Source organism: Gopherus flavomarginatus, chromosome 12 (assembly GCF_025201925.1).
Source record: "Gopherus flavomarginatus isolate rGopFla2 chromosome 12, rGopFla2.mat.asm, whole genome shotgun sequence".
Taxonomy (NCBI): Eukaryota; Metazoa; Chordata; order Testudines; family Testudinidae; genus Gopherus; species Gopherus flavomarginatus.
The window spans coordinates 45,654,786-45,675,865 of record NC_066628.1 but is presented as its reverse complement, the minus strand read 5'-3'; the positions used below and the strand labels follow the sequence as shown (position 1 = coordinate 45,675,865).

Genomic DNA, 21,080 nt, shown 5'->3' with positions numbered 1-21,080 from the left:
AAAGCCAGCTGCAGGGTCCGGTTTGTATAGACAACAAAGAAAGTCAAGTATATTTTACTTTTAAGTTACAGGATTTGTCATGTAGCTAGTGGAGATACTATCTTCGTTTTGACAAACAGCAGCTTTCAGACATCCTGTACCCAACAGATTGAATCATAGAATAAAATATGGAGGATATCCCACTTTGCCAGCTGGGGGAAATTTGGCAAGAAAAAAAGTTATCAACTTAATTGCCAATGAGAAGAGTTATCTTCAAAGATAACTTAAGATGTCAATTGGGGCACAACAAAGCCAATCCCCTAAGAAATTTGTAGCATGCAATGAAACTGTGTTACAATTAATATGGAATTGCATTGATGGTTGTAAATTTTAGAACAAGATACAGTAGTAGTTTCAAATCAGGGTAATATCTTTTATAAATTGCATGAAAACAGTTGGCATTTTTATGATGTACATGTAGTACTAATAAGAGGAGCCATCCTTTATCCAGTCAGTATTTTGGTCAGTATGCTCCTTAATGAAGAGCATATTTAAGACTATCCCTGAATCCTCTGATAGGCTGTTCAATGTACTGTGGGTATTCCCCCCCATAATCCATCAGCTGTTGGATACTCCTCTTGAAATGTGCACTGCACAGTATGGGTCACCAGAGCTCCTGGACTACATGGATGTTGCATCTCGAGGCTGTCCATAGGAAGTCTAATGCAAGATCAGGATCTAAAACAGTTGTCAAAGCAGCAGCTACATCAGAGCTCAGAATCTGGCCCTTTAAGCAAAAGGCTATATTAAACTCTGTCCAATCAATTGTGAAAGCTTTCGCACTCTAGATTTGTGCACTAACCTAACCACAGTGGGTATTCATTTCATACCCTCTGGGTGGATTTCACTCTCAATTTACAAATGAGTCATCAAGGATCTTCCAAAACTATTGATTTGTTTTGGCTCTCCTTAGGAGTTTTTTCTACAGATCTATAATTTGAAATTACTGTCACCCAACCATAAGGAATTCCCTCTTCTTGCATTTTCACTTAGAAAACATGTCCTTCCCAAAACATTTTTAACATGACAAACACTAACCAATGTCAGTGGAAAACATTATCACCCAAATGTTTAAAAAGACACAGAAGTGCTAAATCAGAGCCTTCCTCTGGGTCTCTCAATGCATTTTGAATTATCCATTTAATTTACACTGTAAACTTCTCAGAGTAGGGACTGTGAGTTCCTCTGTATCTTAACAAAAATAAATACAAAAACTCAGTCAATATTAAGCATCAATATTCACCCAAAATATTATTTAAAATGTTAGGAGGTGAAGATGCCTTTTAGCAGCACAGCATATTTCTTACTACAGAATATCACAAATTATGAGATGTAACTATTAAGGGCCTTTTACCATAAATAGTCACAGTCTAGTAAAATATACAGCATGAGTGTTCAGGGGGAGGGAATAATTTAAGGAGCAACACTATGCTTTCAATTCTTCGAAGTGTCTGGTTGTATTACACAGGTGAGATTCAGCTTCTAGGAGAAGACATCACTCTTCAGGACCTCAAGTTGGCTGACTCAGCAAAATTACATACCCCTAAATCCCTCCCCCAAACATTCTTCTCTGAGTTGCACAGATGTAAGTCTGGAATGACTCTGCTGACTTTGATGATTTAGACCATTAACTCATCTTGCAATTAATCACTTGCATGGTGTGCACACATTCCCAGTCCTCTCTCTTTTTCCCCAAATATCCTCCTACATATACACTTACCACAGGACTACTGCTATGGATAATGGTAAAGTAAGGTCTATGGCAGAGATGGCTGAAAATATATGAGGTCTAGATGGCTACTTATGTAATAAAACTAATGCCAAAAACCCCTTTTCATAAAGCCATAAAGCTTTCATAAATTTTCATAAAGTGTTTCCATAGCTAGTAATCCATTGTTGCTTCAGTGTATTATAATTATCGATGCTAAATCACACACACACTTCATAACCATTGCTATCTGCACTAAAGTATTTTTTCCAATAAATAAATGTTTGTTTTAGTGGGGGAAACACTTGTATTATAACATTGACAAGCGTTATATCATTCAGCCAATTCACTTGTTCACAATAAATGGCACTCCTGACAGTATGAAACGCCATGAAAAAAATCTAAAATAACAAAAAAAGAGAAACTAATTTTCAGTGACAGTCTAGTCTTTCATCTTAAGTCATGCCTTGAACTCTACCTTGTTTAATTATTAAATCAGGAGCTGCTCAGCAAGATCCGTCTGCTTTTGATGGTTCTTAAATTCAATCCTGCTGACAGATTGTGTCCATTTTTCTCCGTATTTACTGTTGCCTATGACAAGGTCTGAATGCTAATTTTTCAATTCAACATTCATTAAATGACAGAATAAAGTTTGTTTCACGTTGCCCTTTAGCTCATTCAAACTATCACTTTTCTTTAATGTCTCATCTTGATGACAAAAGTACAAGATACCTCTTTGAAAGGGACTTGTTGATTTTTGCTAACAAATACTTACTTTATAAACTGTGTACAGTGTACAGTAAATACAGTTCACAACTGAGTTTCAAATTATCTGCCTTTTAGTATTTTAATGATACACAGTGCGCTCCCTTGAGGTTTGTAAGCACTTATGTGGAATTCAGAATGAACTCTTTCCTTCTCCAAGTGTGTTAGAACAAATTTAGGTGAGGGTTAGTTGCCCACTGCTTCTTTCCTGGGAGGATTGTCTACCACTGCTAGACTGAGCAAAGAAAGGTTACCCCAGTGACTGCTGGTCTTCCAATATACTGCCTGTATAATTCCACACTTCTGGGTGGGCATTATCCTTAATGACAAAATGAGTACCCTCTCAAAAGCAGCAACTGTTGCTTCCACACACATGCTCCCCCATGCAGCTGAACATGGGAGCAAGTGGCAGGCTGGATCTTCCAGCACCACTATTGGCATTTAACATCATCAATGGTTATTTTGCAATCTGATTGCAGCTTTCTGAACTGACCTATGTTCCTAAAAATGTGTGCATCATGCACCATTCCTGACAATGCCATGCTGATGTTGGTGAAAGGCCCCCTGTGATTCACCAGTGCTTGCAACACCACTGAAAAATATCCCTTTCAGTTTATGTACTCTTTGGCAAGGTGGTCTGGTGCCAAGATAGGGATACGCGTGCCATCTATTGTCCCATCGCAGTTAGGGCACCCCACCACAGCAAAACCATCCACTATGTACTGAATGTTGCTTCTCCACTGTCAGAGCAGGTATCATTTTAGTGCTGCTGTGCTTCAGGGCTGGGGAAAGCACTGCACCAAGTTCCTGGAATGTGCTCTTCCGCATTCAAAAGTTCAGCAGCCACTGCTCATTATCCCAAAGCTGCATAACGATGAGATCGCACCAGGCAGTGCTTGTTTCCTGGGACCAGAAATGGTGCTTCACCATGTTCAACTGCTGCGTGGCTGTCAGCAGCAACCGAGCACTGTTTTGTTCTATGGCTTGCATCAGAGCTGCTTGAATGACATCACAATGTTCTGTGCAGCAGCTCCTGTCTCACCTCTGGAAATACTGCAGGATAAGGCGCGAGGTGTTTGTAATGCTCACAAGAGTGCACAGCTGAGCGACGTCTATGCTTCTCAGGCTATGACATACATGTGCCGAAGCCAGACTTTCAAAAAAAGGTGTGAAAAATCATGGGTTGTTTGCCATTGATATCATGGGAGAGAGGAAGGGAGGAAACTGCATCATGGGAAGTTGATGCCATGGTCCCATCCTCTCCCCATGACAATATTTTGGTCTCATGAGGCATTGCAAGCCCATCCCAAAACCCCATGTGGCTAGCTGAACTGTGGAATAGCTACCCACAGTGTAACAGTGTAATGTGCTGGGCATCAATGCAAGCATTGCTAGTGAGGATGCACTCCACCAGCACAATGTGTGGGGCTTGGACACACCCAACTGACTTAATTACTGCGGTGGCTGAATGTCAACTTAAATTATATCAACTTAACTTTGTAGTGTAGACATGCCCTTAGAAGTACCCACTTACATCTCCTAGCGTATTCATGAGATAGCTGCATTAATAGATTTCAGTGAGTTTCACCCAGGCTTTACATTGAAAAGATTATAACTGTGATTGTGGAGCTCTAAAGATGAGCAATTACAGGGAGATGTGTGATGACTTCTGGAATACCTACCTTTAAAAAGGATCCTGCTATTTCTACACTCTCTGCATTATATGGACTCATTATGCTAACTGAAAAAAAAAGGTAATGTCAAAACGGAAGCTTTTCATTTAATATTTGTTTGTTCTAGTGGAGTAATTCTTAAAAACACTCTTAAGAATCACACATACAAAATCCCTGACATAAAGCACTAACAAAATGACTTGAACAGATTATGCATTATCAAAAAACAACAACAACAACAGATTATCGTTATGCTTATATGACAACAGGAGTAGCTGAGCAAAATGATAACTCTCAAGACTTTCATAAACAAAGTGTCAACCACCTTTTTTGGGCGTAAACTAACTGAACTGGAAAATAAAGGAAAAGTTCAGCTTCATGAACAGGGAGAAGCAATAGATAGAAGGAGAAATGATGAGAAAGTAAAATTAATAATAGGAAACATTTTCATAAAGTATTTACAGTATGTACTCAGTCTTTTTTCCCAGTTAAAGAAAAGAAAGTTGGTTGCTTACTGTAATGAAAGGGCACTCTCAGTCACATTCCTCAAAAATGAATAACTTCAATTAACAACCTCCATCACAAAAAATACAGTTGTTATTAGTCTCAGCAGATAAACCAAGGACTAAATAAAGATGGAGACTGAATCATCTTCATTCCTAAAGATTATCCTCCCTCCAGATCAAAGGCACATTAATGGTTAAGTCTGAAGAATTTTGCACTGGAACTGTCCACACTGCACTGGATTGTAGTTTCTAGTGCTACCATTTTACTTTTGTTAAAAGAAGCAGGGAAGTGAGATTCAAGCATCTCTAATCTGACTCTGTTGAAAAAAAAACTGCCTAGACATTTGAAATGAAATAGTGTTACTTCTACTATCTCTTTGATGAAGCAATGTCATAGCATTGCAGCATGATAGTGTAATACTGTCAAAAATGTTTTTCAGCCCCACAGTCTTTATGCACACTTTTGTGGAGGGACAAAATAAACGTAATTCTTATCTGAACTCCTTTCCCAATACTTTCTGATCCACCATGTCTTAAGAAAAATGAGCATTCCAAAATGCACAGGTGCATGAAACCTAGACATCGCAATTCATATTTGTGGTCATGATCTGGATATAAAAACTTACAGTTGCCTTTGTCTGTGCCAAGTACTCTGTCTCCATTTTACTAAGACGTGCATTTGTGTCCTCAAGCAGTTCTTGGATATTTTCTGTGTGTTTCTTCTGAAGATCAAATTTTTCCTTTTCCATTTCTGCCACAGCATTATGGAGCTATATTTAAAAAAAATATCATCAGACTATTCAGTGACTTATAAAACTGTACAGCTGACGTTTCTGACCTTTAGAATAAAAACCTTATCATTTCCCCCCCTTATTAATACATAATAAGGTTTTCTGTATCACTGCTCCCGAACTAAAAAAGAAAGACTCTTAAATATGTATACACCAACCAATTTATATGTACCTTTTACAGAACATTGAATATATATTTGTAGTTCTTGCCTTTAATTTTGTTGCTCTTGTATTCATTTTAATACTGAAATTGAACCACTTACTAATGTACAAACTTTATAAATTTTCTACTGTACAAATAATGTGCTCTCCACAACTACTTTCCTTTTTCTAACAGTACGTCTCAAAATGCAGGAGACTGGGGACACTGGAAACAAAACTATCCACTTACCTGAATTAGAGAATGTTATCTTTGACACCAGTCTTGAGCTACCACACTATACTGCCCAACACATTACTTCCATTGTAACACTAAGTGCATCCCTTTCTGGGTTAAGAGCTAGAGCCCCCAGATTTGTAAAGGTATTGAGGAGTTGCTTCCGCCAGCATTGTAACACCTAACTGATTTAAAAGCCAAAAATCTCATCTTAAAAATGGCTTCAATAGGATTTAGCCTCCTAAGCACCTAAATATATTTAAAAATTTGGACCTTCAAATCTAAATTGATTAACAAGTCACCTTGGCAATAATTTTATGTCAAACTGGCCAGATCCTGTCTGGTGGATTGATGGTATGAAACAGGTTTCAAACATGCCCATTTCACTCACAATAATGACCTAAAGAACACGCAATGTCACATAAATGTGGATAATGACACTCTGAAAACTGTTAAAACCATATTAATTTATACATATTTATTTTTTAAAAAAAAATGACCACAGCAGTGGTCAGTCTCCTTGTCAGGTGCCTGAAACATACAGGAAATGCTGATCTTATGATTTTTATGCAAATTTATGCAGTGATGCTATTCATCAGGACCACCTCTTCATAGAGTCTACTGCGAACAGTGACAATGTAAGTCTTTCCCAGAACTGTCAGAATGAAAATTAAAACTGTATCGAGGGGGAAAGTCAGTGCTGGAAAAATGAATCTATTTTTCAATTGCAAGAGACTCAATTGTACTTATAATGCTTTTAAAAATAATCTGAAAATAGAAATTAAAAAGTACCAATCCTTATACACAGGAATATTAAAATGACCACCAAAGTTAAAAAAACTAATGGATACCCATTACAGGACAGTCCTTGTAGCAGTTACTGAAAAACTTCTTACTCAAACGATGAATGGAACTCCACACAATGAAAGCAGCTAACATGACTTTATCATTGGCTCAATATTTACTATCAGGAGAAAAAGAACTTTATCTAGTTCTTCTTTATTAAAAATTTGGGACAGATGAAAAAAGGCCTTTTCAGTAAGCACAAAATCAGAGAATACCTGATTACATTTTTTAAAGTAAATGTTACACAATGCAACATGTTTTTCTGACTCTAAATCATGCTGGAAACAGCCCCCAGTTTGTTCTACAACACTACATCAGCAAAATATGCTGTCTCCTGTCAACAACTTGACTCCTTACACAACAAAGGACAGTAATGATGTGAGTTTGCAAAGGTCAACGTCTATTCAAAGGAAAAAAAGGACTCGAGAAGGACAAAATGAAATAACTTTCATATACACTAGAAAAATATTCTACTTATCCATCTTTATTGTATTGTCTTGGAATACTGGACTATCACTTTTTTCCTCATGGGGTAAATGGTGCCTTTACACCTCTCCTGTGTTTTTAGTGGATTTAAACTTAACATAGCATTTTTGTTTGTGTACTTGTATCATGGATGACAATGGCAGCTTTGGGCATAACGCTTGCTAGTTAACTGTCCAGCAGAGCAAGTATGATGAATTCAGGGTCAAAACACTGTATTTGTAAGAAACAAAACATTGAGCATTCTTGCCTCAGGTTCTTTGCTATTGGGAAAAACAAAATTTATGAGCAAGTTCTCTTTCAAAGCAAGAAGAAAAACTAACAAGGCCTTTGGCTCACAGGTCCAGGTGCCAAGACATAAAATTAAATACATCCTCTCTGGGAAGTGCCGCATCAATATTGTGGCAAGGCTGGAGCTGTACTGTGATACATCTGTCTCAGCACACACTGATGATACCTTAAGCCTAAAAGTAAATAAAACTTTTATTGAACAATTTAAGTGTCACTGCACAAATAGCTGTTCTAAAGAGTCATTGTGGCTGTGGGCAGCAACAGTTCAACAGATAAAAAATCCATATCAGGTAAACTATCACCAAAAGAATGTGACAGGACACCTTCCTTGTATACCCAGGCAAACGGGTTTGTCAAAAGCAAAAAATAGGGCTTGCAGAAAGCCTCCAAAGAAAGACTGGGATTTGCTTGTATGCTTTGGAGGACTAGATGTAGTGATGGTGGTGGATACAAATTAAAATGGCAAAATTTTGTAGTAGGTCAAATTTACAAAGATCTATTTTAGGTGAAATATATATTAAGAAAAACTGGCAATGTTACTCTAAAAGTGAGCACAGAAATACAGAAAAATAATTTCAGAAGTAGCATGTGTCCCTTTTAATTTTTTTAAATTAATGATTATCAATATGATGAATTGTACATTTGATCTTTCTACATTTCTATTGAATGAAAACTTCAGACTTAAAGCAAATGAAGTGTTATCCATTACCCTCTTCTCCCAGTCATTGTTCAGAGAATCTGTGCTCTGCTCACACAACTTCTTTAACTCCACAATCTGCTTTTCCTTAGTCTCTCTGACAACTTGTGACTCGCGAACAAGGGTCTGAACTGCCAAAAAATAAGAAAATAAACCAATTCAAGAGATGCCCTCTTCCAATATTGGCAACAAATGCAATCAGATAACTCCAGTCTTCCTTTCTGATACCACTTTCTGATATCTTTGTGCTTTTAAAACATTATTTTGTTTGTATGATAACTTCCTTACAAATGTAACATTAAATTCCATGCCTTAAACTGGATATTTAAACAAATATGGGATGTTCTCTTTCCACTGTGGTTTTGTTTACTTATAAAATATTTCCTGGTGACTTTTTTTCTCTCTCTGTGAAAACATGAATATGAATATACAAAAGGCTGTAAAACCTTCAGTAAGTATGTAACATAAGAAAATATAAAAACATTGCAACTCTAAATACCTTGCATCAAGATGTTATGCGCTGCCAATTTTTCTTAAATGTACCAGAACAGCAGAAAACCAATAGCAGTTTACATGCAATTCTCTAAGAATTTTGAAAAGTGACTAGTGATTTTGAGTGCCCAACTAAAGTACCTGTAAAGATCCTAATTCTCAAAAGAAGCTGGGTATCTACCCTCTGAAAATCAGGCTCCTTAAAGATATGTTACATTGGGCTCCCAAATACTGAGGCATTCAAAATGCTTGAAATAAAGATTTAAATAAACCACAAAGTAGGGCTGGACTAAATACACTGAATAAATCAATTGCTCAATTCTCCACCCAGAGCTTAAAACTAATCTTGAACTTGTTACAAGGTTCCAAACTGATCATTTTAAATAAGTTTTAGAATTCATGTGCCACTAAACTTTCTACTTTTGATTGGGTGGGCGGGCTTAGCCCGCCCACTTCCCGGAAACCCAATAGATACTTCTGATTGGGATTTGAGATATTTGAGATAATACCACTGTTTATGTGGTATTTTAGGCCCCACAAAAAACGGTAAGCACTAAACCTAACAAGAACATGCTGTCTCTTCAAAAATGTAGTATGGAAAATGGAGCACAAAGGGAATCAAATGAGCATCCTAGTCAAATGAAAAATTACGGCCAATCTTTGCCAGCAAACTTATGAGCACAACTCCTACTGAAATTCAACAGGAGTTGAACATGTGCACCTAAAGGTAAAACGTGGCCCTTAGTCATTAACGTATATAGTACCACCACACAAAAATAGAAAGCAAAAAATGTTCTCTCATTGTATCACCTTTCTTTTCTAGCTTTCTAATAGTCTCCTCAGCTTCATTCTGTTTACTTTTGTAGAGGGTCTTCAATACTTCAGTTTCATTATTCTTTCTATCCAAAATCTGTAGTAGAAATTCACAACACTTTAACAAACCTGTGATTGAAAAGAAAAATATAACCCACAACCAAAGAACAATATCATATATTTGGATATACAACAATGGAATAATTTTGTATCTATAAAAGAGTAGTAGTCAAGAGATGCTTTGGACTCATGGAAGTTATGAAAAGTATGAAAGTATCATTTCCACAGTAACTAACTGCAATGGTTATAAACAGAGGATGAATTCAGATGGGAAGCAGGCAACAGCAGGAGATGAACTTCTCAGCAACAAAAATACTATTTTAGTGTAAATATCCTTATAAACAAAGAAAAAGTGAAGAGAAAATGTTACACAGACAAAGAACTGATTCTGAAAAAGAATGATCTTCACAAGGCATCAAGAGCATCATGATTCCACAGGTCTTGAACCTTGGTCCACAGGGTTCCCAATTGATTGTCACCTGCCTGCTCCCACCCAGTGGCTGAGCAGAAGAGATCACGAAACCTGAAGTTACATCAGAGAGGGTTTCCCCAGGCCTGACTGGAGGAACATACTGAGCTCTGCTTGATCAGGGTCTCCTATTTAAATCTGAAGAGGAAGTTGTCCACACAACTGGGTTCTACCTGGCTGCTACACTGGACCCTGCCTTCTTGCCTGACTCCTGAACCCTGCTTTCCAACCTTGCCTCTGGTTCCTACTTCCAGGACCTGTTCCTGTCATCCTGTCCTGTTCTTGATTCTTGCCTCCAGTCCCTGAATCTGGCTCTGACACTTAGCTTGACACTCCAACTTCTTGGCTTGATCCTCTGACTCTGGCTACAATCTTTAGCTTGACTCCCAATTCTGACTCCAGCTCCGATCTTTGGATTGACTCCCCAACTGTGATTCCTGCTCCAACCACTAGACCAAGCATCTTTGTCTCAGCCCCAACACAATATAACGTTGTCATAACAGTAAATTTAACAGTTTTGAAGACAATCCAAGAATGTGAACATACTTTTTATTGATAAATGCTCAATTAATCTCTATGGGATCCCATCAAAGAACACAAACACAGGGAAGAAAATATAAGATGCAACATTTTCCTTATAAAAGAATTAACACTTTGGCATTCAGTGGGTAAACAAATGTTTTCTTTTATTTTAAAATACTCTAAGACATCTTACCAAGTGATCCTGCTGTGTCACTCAAAAAAATATAATTGGTTATTCCAAAAGTAAAAGCAAGGGCAGTATTTTTGGTCCTTACCCTGCTTTTTGGTAGGACTACATTCTGTATGGGGATATAGGGTGCACGTTGATGACCCACTCCAACTTCCTCTCCATGTCTGACACTTTTAATAGTATTCAGCTGTTTTCTTTTTCACTCCCAGCAATACATTTACCTGTACCCTTAATATCTCATTAAAAACTCCCTCTCCCCATTATCTTATCTCTGAAACCATTTATATATTTGCTTTCAATTCCTTTACTATGTTTTGTGGGTCTTTCGAGCCAAAGACAGTACTCTATAATGGAGATTTACTATGGTGTTCTATGTACAATGGAATCTACAATCCAAAGGCAAAGACAACTTTTTGTCTACCTTCATTGTCCATAACCACTCTTTGGTTATACATAAACATATCTCCATACTCTCATTCTTCCGAAAATCACCAGTTCTCTCTGTCCAGTCAAGTACTTTGATCCTATCAGACTCATCAGCATAATTGGCTAATTTCCCACCTTTGCTGGTCTTTACCCAACTCCTTACACTGGTATCTCAACCTTCTTTCCTCCCTCCACTGAATGTATCTGGTCATCCCAAGAGAGCACTACTGTTGGAGGCAAGCCACAGAAAGAAAGCAACAGATACGTAGGGATATGGAAGCCTCTCATCTGGACTGCCTTCATTTCCTTAAACCATCAAGATTATTTTAAAAAAATATTTTACTCTTTTTTCTTTCCACATTCTCATAGAAAAGATTTAAACAACATAAGTTGTCTTGATATGTTGACAGCAAAAGACAATCCTATATAGGTATTTGTATTTATAAAAATACAAACACCTCTGTATTTATAAAAATATACTTACCACTGAAATTGAACAAACAAAATTTATAGTACTGTCTAATCTGAATATTAAAATAAAAAGATGTGTATTTATGTAAGTTGTTATGCTTCTGGCTGCAGTTTAAGACACATTTTAATGAATATTATAAACTCAATGTTAAACTTAATATTTATGTTTAAAATGTTTTAACGTTAATTTATAGTAATTCTAAAAACTTATAACAAGCAGAACGCTGCCACCCCAAAACAGAATGTTACTCTCACCTACATTAAATAGTCTTGTGATTAAAGGATTAATGCAAAACTATTTAACTTCTTCTAAAACATACCCAACATGATAAAACAAGTTCAAAAGATGGAATCTTGACAGCAGTTTGAAAAAAACAACAACTAAGGAGATGGGAAGGCATCTCAACTATTTCTTATTCTTACAAAGCTGTTTCCTTTAGACTCTCAACTTCACTAGCCAGTTACACTTACAAGCTTTCAGAACAGATGAGTCAAATATGCACCTGACCAAATATTAACATCCTTTATGGGAGTCTTTGATGTGTCATAGTGTTGTGTCAACTGACTTCCTCCAAGTTTGTGATTCAGTTTTGAAAAACAAAACTGAGACACTCAGTAAAGCCTAAATTAGGATAAGGCCCCATGAACCTCATCCTGTGAGGTACGGATCACTCAATTCCCAGTAACTCCATGGGAGTTAAGGACGAAGAAGCACTTACTACCTCAGAAGATGTGACCTTATGTAAAAACATGATAAAAAACATGATACTAAGATAAAGAATATAGGTGGGGACAGTCTTTTTAATCATTTGGAAAGTGATGCTTTGCAACACAGTCAGAAGAAATCCTACATAGCCCAAAGTAACCATTATTAAGTGATATTTTATTGCTGTGTAGAATCAAAAGTAAACTAACAGTTTGATAAACTAAGTTAAGCTGAACTGTAAGTGTTCAACAGTTTGCAAATCTATTTATTAAAACAGCCTACTTTTTCAAGCACAGTGTCAAAAATAAAATAGTAAAACCAAGTACTGTAACCATTGTGATAAGAAAATGCATTTGGTACACTCATTTAAACAATTAAAATAAAAAGAAAATGTTTAAGTGACACTGAACTTTACACTAAAGTTAATAAAAGCCAAGGAATACAAATTTACAAACAGAATGCTAGAGTTAGAGCTGGAGTTTCAAGAAAAATAATCAGATGATGGTCTTAGTTAATGATAAAAATCACAGATTTACAGTTTCACCATCAGATGAAGCCACAGAAGTTGATGGGTTGTGAAGCAAAAAAATTTTCTTCAAACACTCATATCTGCAATATCATCACTTAGCACATTAAATAACTTTTCACAGAGACATTTTCCTTTTCCAAGTTCATGCCAGTATTGGAGATCTCCCTTTCAAATCAATTTTTGCAAACTGCAACAAACAATAAAATTTTATTTTAAAGCAAAATGAACGTTAATCTGAAAGAGCTAAAACAATTAAATTCAGCTCTGAATTATTTTTTCGGATCATATTCAATATTACACATTCATGTACTGTGCATCCCTCAGAAGTAACATCCAAGCATTTCTTACCTTCTGAACATCAGCATCATGTTTCTGCTGTAATTTAAGCTTTTCTTCATGAAATTTAGCTTCCATTATTTTTGTTTTCATCTCCAGCTTTAAAGGAAAAAGTATCTCATAGTTATTAATTCACTTTCAGAATAAAATTACATTAAGGCCCTTCAGTGATTATTTACTTTCCATAATTAGAAAACTATTTTTTTGCTTGGGGGGGGGTATAGAGGGGTTGCTACTCAATAAACAATACAAAAAAAATCCAAGGACAGTTTTTGAAGTGTTTTCATACCATTTATTTCATACAAACATTAACAGTTTCAATCTGCACCCACTGTTTACAAAATTGTAGAAGATTTCAGCTGGTGAAAGAGACAAAATTACTGTCCAAAAAGCTAAAATCATATTTTTAAACAAAACAGTGTGAAAAGAAAGTTTTAATATTTGTGATAATGCGCATAAATCATGCTAAAAGCTCTTTAATTTATTAGGCAGGTGTTTCTCAAATTTATACAAAGGATGTCCTTCAGCTCTCACTCATGTTTATTTTTGTAGGTTTCTATTATTCACAGATTTTATATTCTGTACACACTTCCTTTTTTAAAGATTCTCTTACTTACAAAATCATTGAGATTATTGCTGGCAAATCAGCAAGCTGGAAATATCTTGTTTTTGCCTTTTTATTTGTTTATTGTAGTTTATTTAAAAGCTTCCATGTAACATGCCAATGATATTGCTGTTCATTGTAAACAGGCCAAGTTGTACACCTAAGATGATAACATGATCATTTAAATCTCTCATACATTTTTATTATGGCCTTTGAAAAGCATTGTAAGAATTATATCTCCACGTATCATAGCTCTTTTGTGTATACCAAAAAACTTTCTAAAATGACCAATGATACTTTGGACCAAACTGTATCTCTCCCACTTAAAACTAGTTACTTCTGCTGCTCAGGGAGCAATGCAGCCAGAAAGCTGACCCCAACATAATCAGCCCTACAACCTCCGCTGTTCATAAGTGACACATCAGGCTAGGTCATGGGTGGCAATGGCTGGCCAGCAGAATGTTCTTTCCTGGACTGTTCCCACTAGCACAACTTAGACCAACATTTAAGCTGTTCTAAGAGATGTTGAATTGCCACCGCTCTCCTTAGCCAGCTGAAAACAGGATCCCAGCCACATTCCCTCCACCCTCAGCTCTTGCACAGCTTGGCTGGACCCACAGATTTGGCCTCTTGTGTTTAACTACGTGATGGATAAACTGTATTATATAAAAGAATATGTTTGAGAGCCCCACACTAGCCTTCCAAGAGCAGAATTGGGCCAGGTGGGCACAATCAGCTAATTAGGCTTCGGAGTGGGGGGAGAGGAGGGGTCTTTTGGCTGGAGGCAGCTAATTAGGAACAGATTCATCTGTGCAGGAACAGGTGGGACCTATAGAGCCAGGAAAGGGGCTACAGACTGGGGCAGCTGCAGAGAAAAGGCAGTCACTCCCTGGGGAGAGGGTTCTTGGAGCTAGCACACCTAGACAGAGAAGTGGAACCAGAGTGTAGGAAGCAGCTCAGGGAAGGAGCATTGAGGGCAGAGAGAGGAAGCCCAGAACTGTTGAGCTGAGAGTCCCCGGACAGGAACCTGAACTAAAGGGCAGGCCCAGATTCCCTCACCAGCCACTGAGGGAGTGACACTGGGGCAGTGAATGGGAAGACTGCCTAGGACTGTTGACGTACTGACCCCAGAGGGGGAACACTGAGTGATAAGGAAGATGCTGCAGGTGCTGGAGCAAGAGGAGCTGCAGACCAGAGTGATGGCATGCAAACTGCGGACGGGGCATTGGCCTAAGAGATAATCCCCAGAGTAATCAGGAGGAGGCACCATACTGGCAGTGAGCGGAGTACCCTGGGACAAAGAATCAAATTCTTAATTCATTACTTTTATTTTTCTGTATTTTCTTTGGTTTAAATAAACACAATATTTCAAGAATTGATCTAATTTATTTTATGTATATAAAGATACATATTTAATACAAACACGCTGCTATCCGTTCACTGTAACACACAGATATACCAGCATAGATATTTTTTGTAAATGTATATAGAAAACGTCCACATACTAAAAGATCACAACTTTACTGCACTGAATCTAACAAAAAGAACCCTACAGGCAATCGATCCTGTCAACAGCTGAAAGTAGGAGAGGCAAGTGCAGCAAGCCCTTCCATCAAGGACTCTCCACGTTTAAGTAACTGACACATCTAACTGTACTATGCCTAAGGAGGACATCTAACCCAAAGTCCAAAATAGGTCTGAAGTCCTACGCAAGCTACTATACCAGAAAACATCTCCAAGTCTTTTGCCAACAGATCCAACTCTTTTCAATGCAGATGGGTGGACTGATGTCTAATCCAAAGGAAGGGAAATCTATTCCCCTGATTTTCCAGGTATCATAGACGCTTGTATTCTCAAGACAATCAAATGCTTAGACATTTCATAATATGCACTTGTACCAAATATATGTTAAACAAGCTCTCTCATTGGCAACTAGTTTTCCCCAATTAGCAAGAGTGCATTGTCGCTCAGTGTACTAATTCCAGCAGAGTTTCCTTTCAATTGTAACAGGACCTGGCATTACTTTGTAGAAAAGGATTCTAAACTTCATCTGAAGAGGACTAGCGAATGAATGTATCCAGAGATATAGTATGAAAAACTCTGAAAATGCTTGCTTAGGATAAGAGAGAGAAGGCTCATTACTCAAGGATAGAAACATTTGAAATACCTTAGGTAGATTAAAATTACCAAATCCTTTTCCATTTTAGAAAAAATGGTTAAACTATTCTTACCTGACAAATCCCAAATACTCAGCATTCTCCCTTTCATTTACAACAAATAAATACATTATCCAAACAGTGCAGACAAGGTGGGATTTTCAAAAATTAGATGCCCAACTCTCATTGGCAAAAGGGTGCCTGACTCCCTTAGGTACTTTTTAAAATTCCAGTGTTTTTCTGCCCTGCCTGATCGGCTGACACCATGTATGATGTCATTACCACATACTGGGGAACTCCACATCAGAGACACAAGTAAAACAGGGAAACTATACTTCAAATATTTAATTAACAAGTTTTTAAAGTGGCATATATTTTAATAATTAGGGGTGTCAGGATTTTCTTTTGCCAAGAAAAGGTGTTTTTTAAAGTTTATCTTTGAAGTTAGACTAATCCTGCACTCACTGACTTGTTGGAAAAATTGTGGTAATAATATTTAAGATTATGAGTTTGATACTCAGTTCTATGTCCATGAGGTATAAGTACAGCTGTATTATCTTCCACAGCCATTTTGAAACCATTAACTCAACTGTTTAATGTGATAAACCTAAAAATATTAAAATTTTAGAACTACTGCCAGCTTTTCCTTAGATAGAGATGCACAGTGGGACAGTACAAAGACTATACACCACTTAAGTCCTACTTATGTCCTATTCTAAAGGCTTGAATAGGATTTTAAATTGTCCATATGCCTGGGGCAAGCCCTTAGAGTAGGGATGAACTTTTACCCCAACACACTTTCATCAACGATTTGGTTGTAAATATAAAATTTAAGGATGACACAAAGATTGGCGTAATGGCAAATAGGGCAGGATTCAATTTATATTTGTTGGCAAACCTCTATTTTGGCACATTGAAATCAACCAGAAAAAAAATCAGTTGGTAACAGGTGTCATGCAGCTGCCCCCACACCTTGCTCCTGCAGGGACTGGGTGTCACCAACTCTGCAATCATAGGAATGAGGGAGAGGGAACATGAAAGCAGAGCTGAAGAGGGCTCCCTGCGTTGCCACAGGGCCAGTAACACCTGATTCCAGCAGGTGCAAACTGCAAGGAAGGCTGAGACCCTGGGGAGGCAGAGCAGACACTCCTGGCCAGGACTACAGAGAGTAGGATGAGTTCCTGGCTACAGGGAGACCAACCTGTTACTGAATTACTCCATTCATGAGCACAAAACGTTCAGCAGCAGAGTCTGTGCTCGGACCTCCCCACATCTTGCACCTGTAGGGGTCAGCTGTCACCAGCCCCACAGCCAGGCAGGGAGCCCTTTGCAGCTCTGCTGTCACGGTCCTGCTCTGTCACTCACCAGCCAGGAATGTGGAATCATCATTTGGAAGGAACTGTTCAGAAGTACCTTGTGGACAGGGCTCATCCTCCTCTGCAGTCCTGGCCACCCGTCTATGCTAATCAGGACCAGAGCCTTACCTGCAGCTTGCATCCCAGAGTCTTGGGTCCCTGGGCTAAGCATGCCTGAGGCAGGTTGGAGCAAGGGAAGGGGCTTTCCCCCTTCACTTCGAATACTCTTAACTATCTACTTAAAGAAAGGAATATCTCTGAAATTTAAAATGCGTGTAAATGAGTCAAGTTAACTGCAACTTTTACTTACTATCATGTTAATCTCCTATCACTAAATTCAACTGGTGACAGCTGACTGTATTTCTGAGCCAGCTCCTCTCATCTACCAGCAGTTTCTATGTCTTAAATTGTGTTATGTTTTATAGGTCTAATATATATTGCAAACACAAAATATTATACAAACGATGTAATGGTAACCCTTTCATGTGTGTCAGAAAGAAAGCAGATGAAAACAATTTAGACCTCAGTGCATTCATCTTCATCAGAAAAGCAACTGTTCATTTATGTACTGATGTCCATGTATACTAACAACTTACATATGGATTCATCTCCTTATTCCTAATTAAGAGATGGCTTAGAACAGAAAGTACATGATGCACTATCCCTGAGACAGAGAAAGAACTTAATTTTTGAGTAGATATTTATCCATAGTTGAAAAGTTTGCAATTAAGTGTGAAATTTATCCATTGCCACAGCCTGACTATCATTCCTTTAGGTTTCTGTCATTGTTTATTCTCCTCACAGAGACTATGAAGCAATTAAACCCTAAGGCCATGTAAACATTACTGATGTCAAACATCTGTGCTGCCCCTGTTATTTAAAGCCATGGAGGGTGATACCAACAGAACAGCTTTTAAGTGCCTAGTCAGACTTTCCTTTCTTCCTATTTTCAAAAACCCATCAACAGCAAACAATTATGTCATCACACCACTGTAAAGCATTTTCAGAAATGTAGGAGTTCTGTGTAAGCTTGAAAGCTGGTTTCTCTCACCAACAGAAGTTGGTCCAATAAAAGATGTTACCTCACCCACTTTGTCTCCATTTTGAGAAAGGCAGTTTCAGGAAACTTTAGTAATCCAGCTATAATCTAAACCCTTAGTGGCCATCTTATTACTGCCATAAATATCAGTTATCTAGGTAATTCCCAAATTTTTCATATGTCACAATCCCAGCATTTATCCTGCCACTATTTTTTTTTCACATGAATTTGCTGAGTTAGTACAATCTGTTTGATCTGTTTAATTACCTGATATATAAACATATCGTTATGCAGATCAGCCATGTTATTTTGTGCTTGGGGCTCAGAGATACTTTGAACTCCTATTGATCACTGTTTGCTTGTCTTCACCGGACTAATCACCTTCAGGCCAGAGGTGGCATCTTGTATATCAGTATTTTTGGGATATTTGCCAAAACTTTATGTTCACTCGCCAGATTTTTTTCACTAACTGAGGGGAGGGGGATGGGGCGGTGAAGGGAGACCTGTAAATTCTAACTTCAAAGTTAGAACCAATAAAGAAGCGCATCTTGTTTTTATCTCAAGACAAAATTTTCAACACCTGCATAACACGAAGACAAAAAAGGAATTATTAATCCACAATGATTAATAATCATAAAAAATGAAACTTAACAAAACTTCATTCTTTACCATGTAATTAGTAAACTTCCTACTGAATGCCATTTACTCAACTCTTAATACATGGGGCTAAGTAATAGTAAACAAGAATTCTTTGCACATATAGTCTTTCATCTGGATAATTCAAATGCTGAATCATTGTAGAAGTACTGCACTGCACTTCTCTTGAACAACAGATTTTATGTAGTAGAGAATCTTTTTAAGTTATAGATTATTGGAAGTCTCCATTATTTAGTATTAGATACTATTTACACACTTCTAAAATTATGGCTCCGAACAGTTTAACATCATGTACAGTAGTTATTACATTCCATTTTTCACTTCTTGTGGCAGTCAAATGCCCCACTAATCTCAAAATCTACCTCATCTTTATGTTTCCATGAAATGGAAAGAAAGGAACAATTACCATACATCAAGTATATTAAGAAAACAATTACCATACATCAAGGATATTAAGCTGAAATCCTAGCTCCACTGAAGTCAACAGCAAAACTCCTGTTTATTTCAATGGGGACATGATTTCACCCTAAGAACTTTAAACTTGTGCATGTACTTCATAGAAGATACAGTACAGCAAAGAAAATGAACAAGAATCTATTTCCCACAGGGCCTGTAGTGAAGAACGTGCAGAGGTTGTAGTATCCTATGGGGAAACTCAATTACAATACATTTTCTGTGGCAATTCATTACTTACTCTCCTTAGCTATCATGACTGTGTGTAACAAACATATATGGCAAAATTTGTTGAAACATGAACTGATGCTAGCGACAAAAGGTGAAACTTTCTCTGCAACAAATTATCAAGTAGAATTAGGTATATTTTATATTTATTAAACTACTGTCTACCCATTCTGAAACACTTTCAAGGTTTTATTATTATTTTATATTTACAAAATAAGTTTGTACCCCACTCCCTTATTTTTAAACAATGAAGATGAGTAAGGATAACTGTCTTCATTTTATTCCCAAAAATAAACTGAGGCAAGATAGAATGACTGACTTGCCGAAAGTCACACACAAAGCCATTGGCAGAAAAAGGAAACCGATAAAACCTTCATTTATACTGGTTTATTTTCTGTAAACGTATACAATTAGAGCACAGTTTATTGATGCATGAATTTCTCTTAAATTCTTAGTACTGAACTGTTTGACATTACAAAATATAGTGATCCTCTCCACTTCCACAACTATGCACTCATAAAATACATGAGAATAGCAAAACGAAGTTCCTCATTTTCAAATTAACCACATATCTTTTCTTATAACCCAGTATGTCTGTCCGTGAGATAACATATACATGAATAAAGACTTGCAAGGAAGTATATAGATAGATAAAATATTTTTTATATAAAGCAAGAGCTAAAACCATCCTTTTTCACCGGTAAGTAAAGGATTTTGTAGAGCAGTACTGCCACTTAATCCTAAAGGGATTTCAAGCAGAAAATACAAACTAGTGGTCTTTATGGGGGAAAAAAAAAGGAGATAGGGGATTATTTTGGTGTGGCATACACTTTTTTCCCTTTTAACAAAATACCTCCTTTTCTGGCATAAGTTTATTGATCACTCTGACTGTATTCTTTCCAACAGAAATACAAGACCTGAAACATCCTGAAGCCTAAAAGAGGCAAGACATTAACAGAAAAATGTACAGCAACACAAAAAACTGCAGTGGAAGTGAGACTCATGTACATCAGGACAAACTCTTAACCATGACCACAGCACAGGCCTTAGCTTAAAGTGCAGTGGAGCTGACTTCTTTGCAACTCCAGCAGAGCGCTTTGTTCATGAGAGCTGACTGATCTTCAGGCCTTAAGCAAAAAAAAGCTGCTCTCTGCGAGACTTATAAGAAGGTCCACAGCCTGTGTCCTTTGCCTAAGCTATTTAGGATAAAGCTGTCTGAAGGATAACAGGAGAAAAATCTCAAGATTTAAAGAGGAGGGCTGCTTCACTGGAGATGATTTTACATATAATATCTCATCTTAAAATTCCTGGGAGGTTAAAAACTACAGTATGTCTAAGCTGCACCAGCAGAGGAATTAATGACTACAGTAAAGCTTGCATTGCCACACCACACTACTCT

At 37.3% G+C, this 21,080-nt stretch overlaps 1 protein-coding gene across 4 annotated transcripts in view; it reads right to left on the bottom strand.

Annotated features, from left to right (window-relative positions):
* CEP112 (centrosomal protein 112) overlaps positions 1–21,080 on the bottom strand; it is a 288,709-nt gene that overhangs the window by 203,159 nt on the left and 64,470 nt on the right. For all 4 annotated transcript variants that reach the window (XM_050920643.1, XM_050920641.1, XM_050920642.1 and 1 more), the window contains exons 9-12: positions 13,202–13,288; positions 9,478–9,577; positions 8,188–8,306; positions 5,318–5,461 (exon numbers count right to left, since the gene is read on the bottom strand). In XM_050920643.1, coding sequence (XP_050776600.1) covers positions 5,318–5,461; positions 8,188–8,306; positions 9,478–9,577; positions 13,202–13,288 — 450 coding nt within the window. The remainder of the gene's footprint in view (positions 1–5,317; positions 5,462–8,187; positions 8,307–9,477; positions 9,578–13,201; positions 13,289–21,080) is intronic.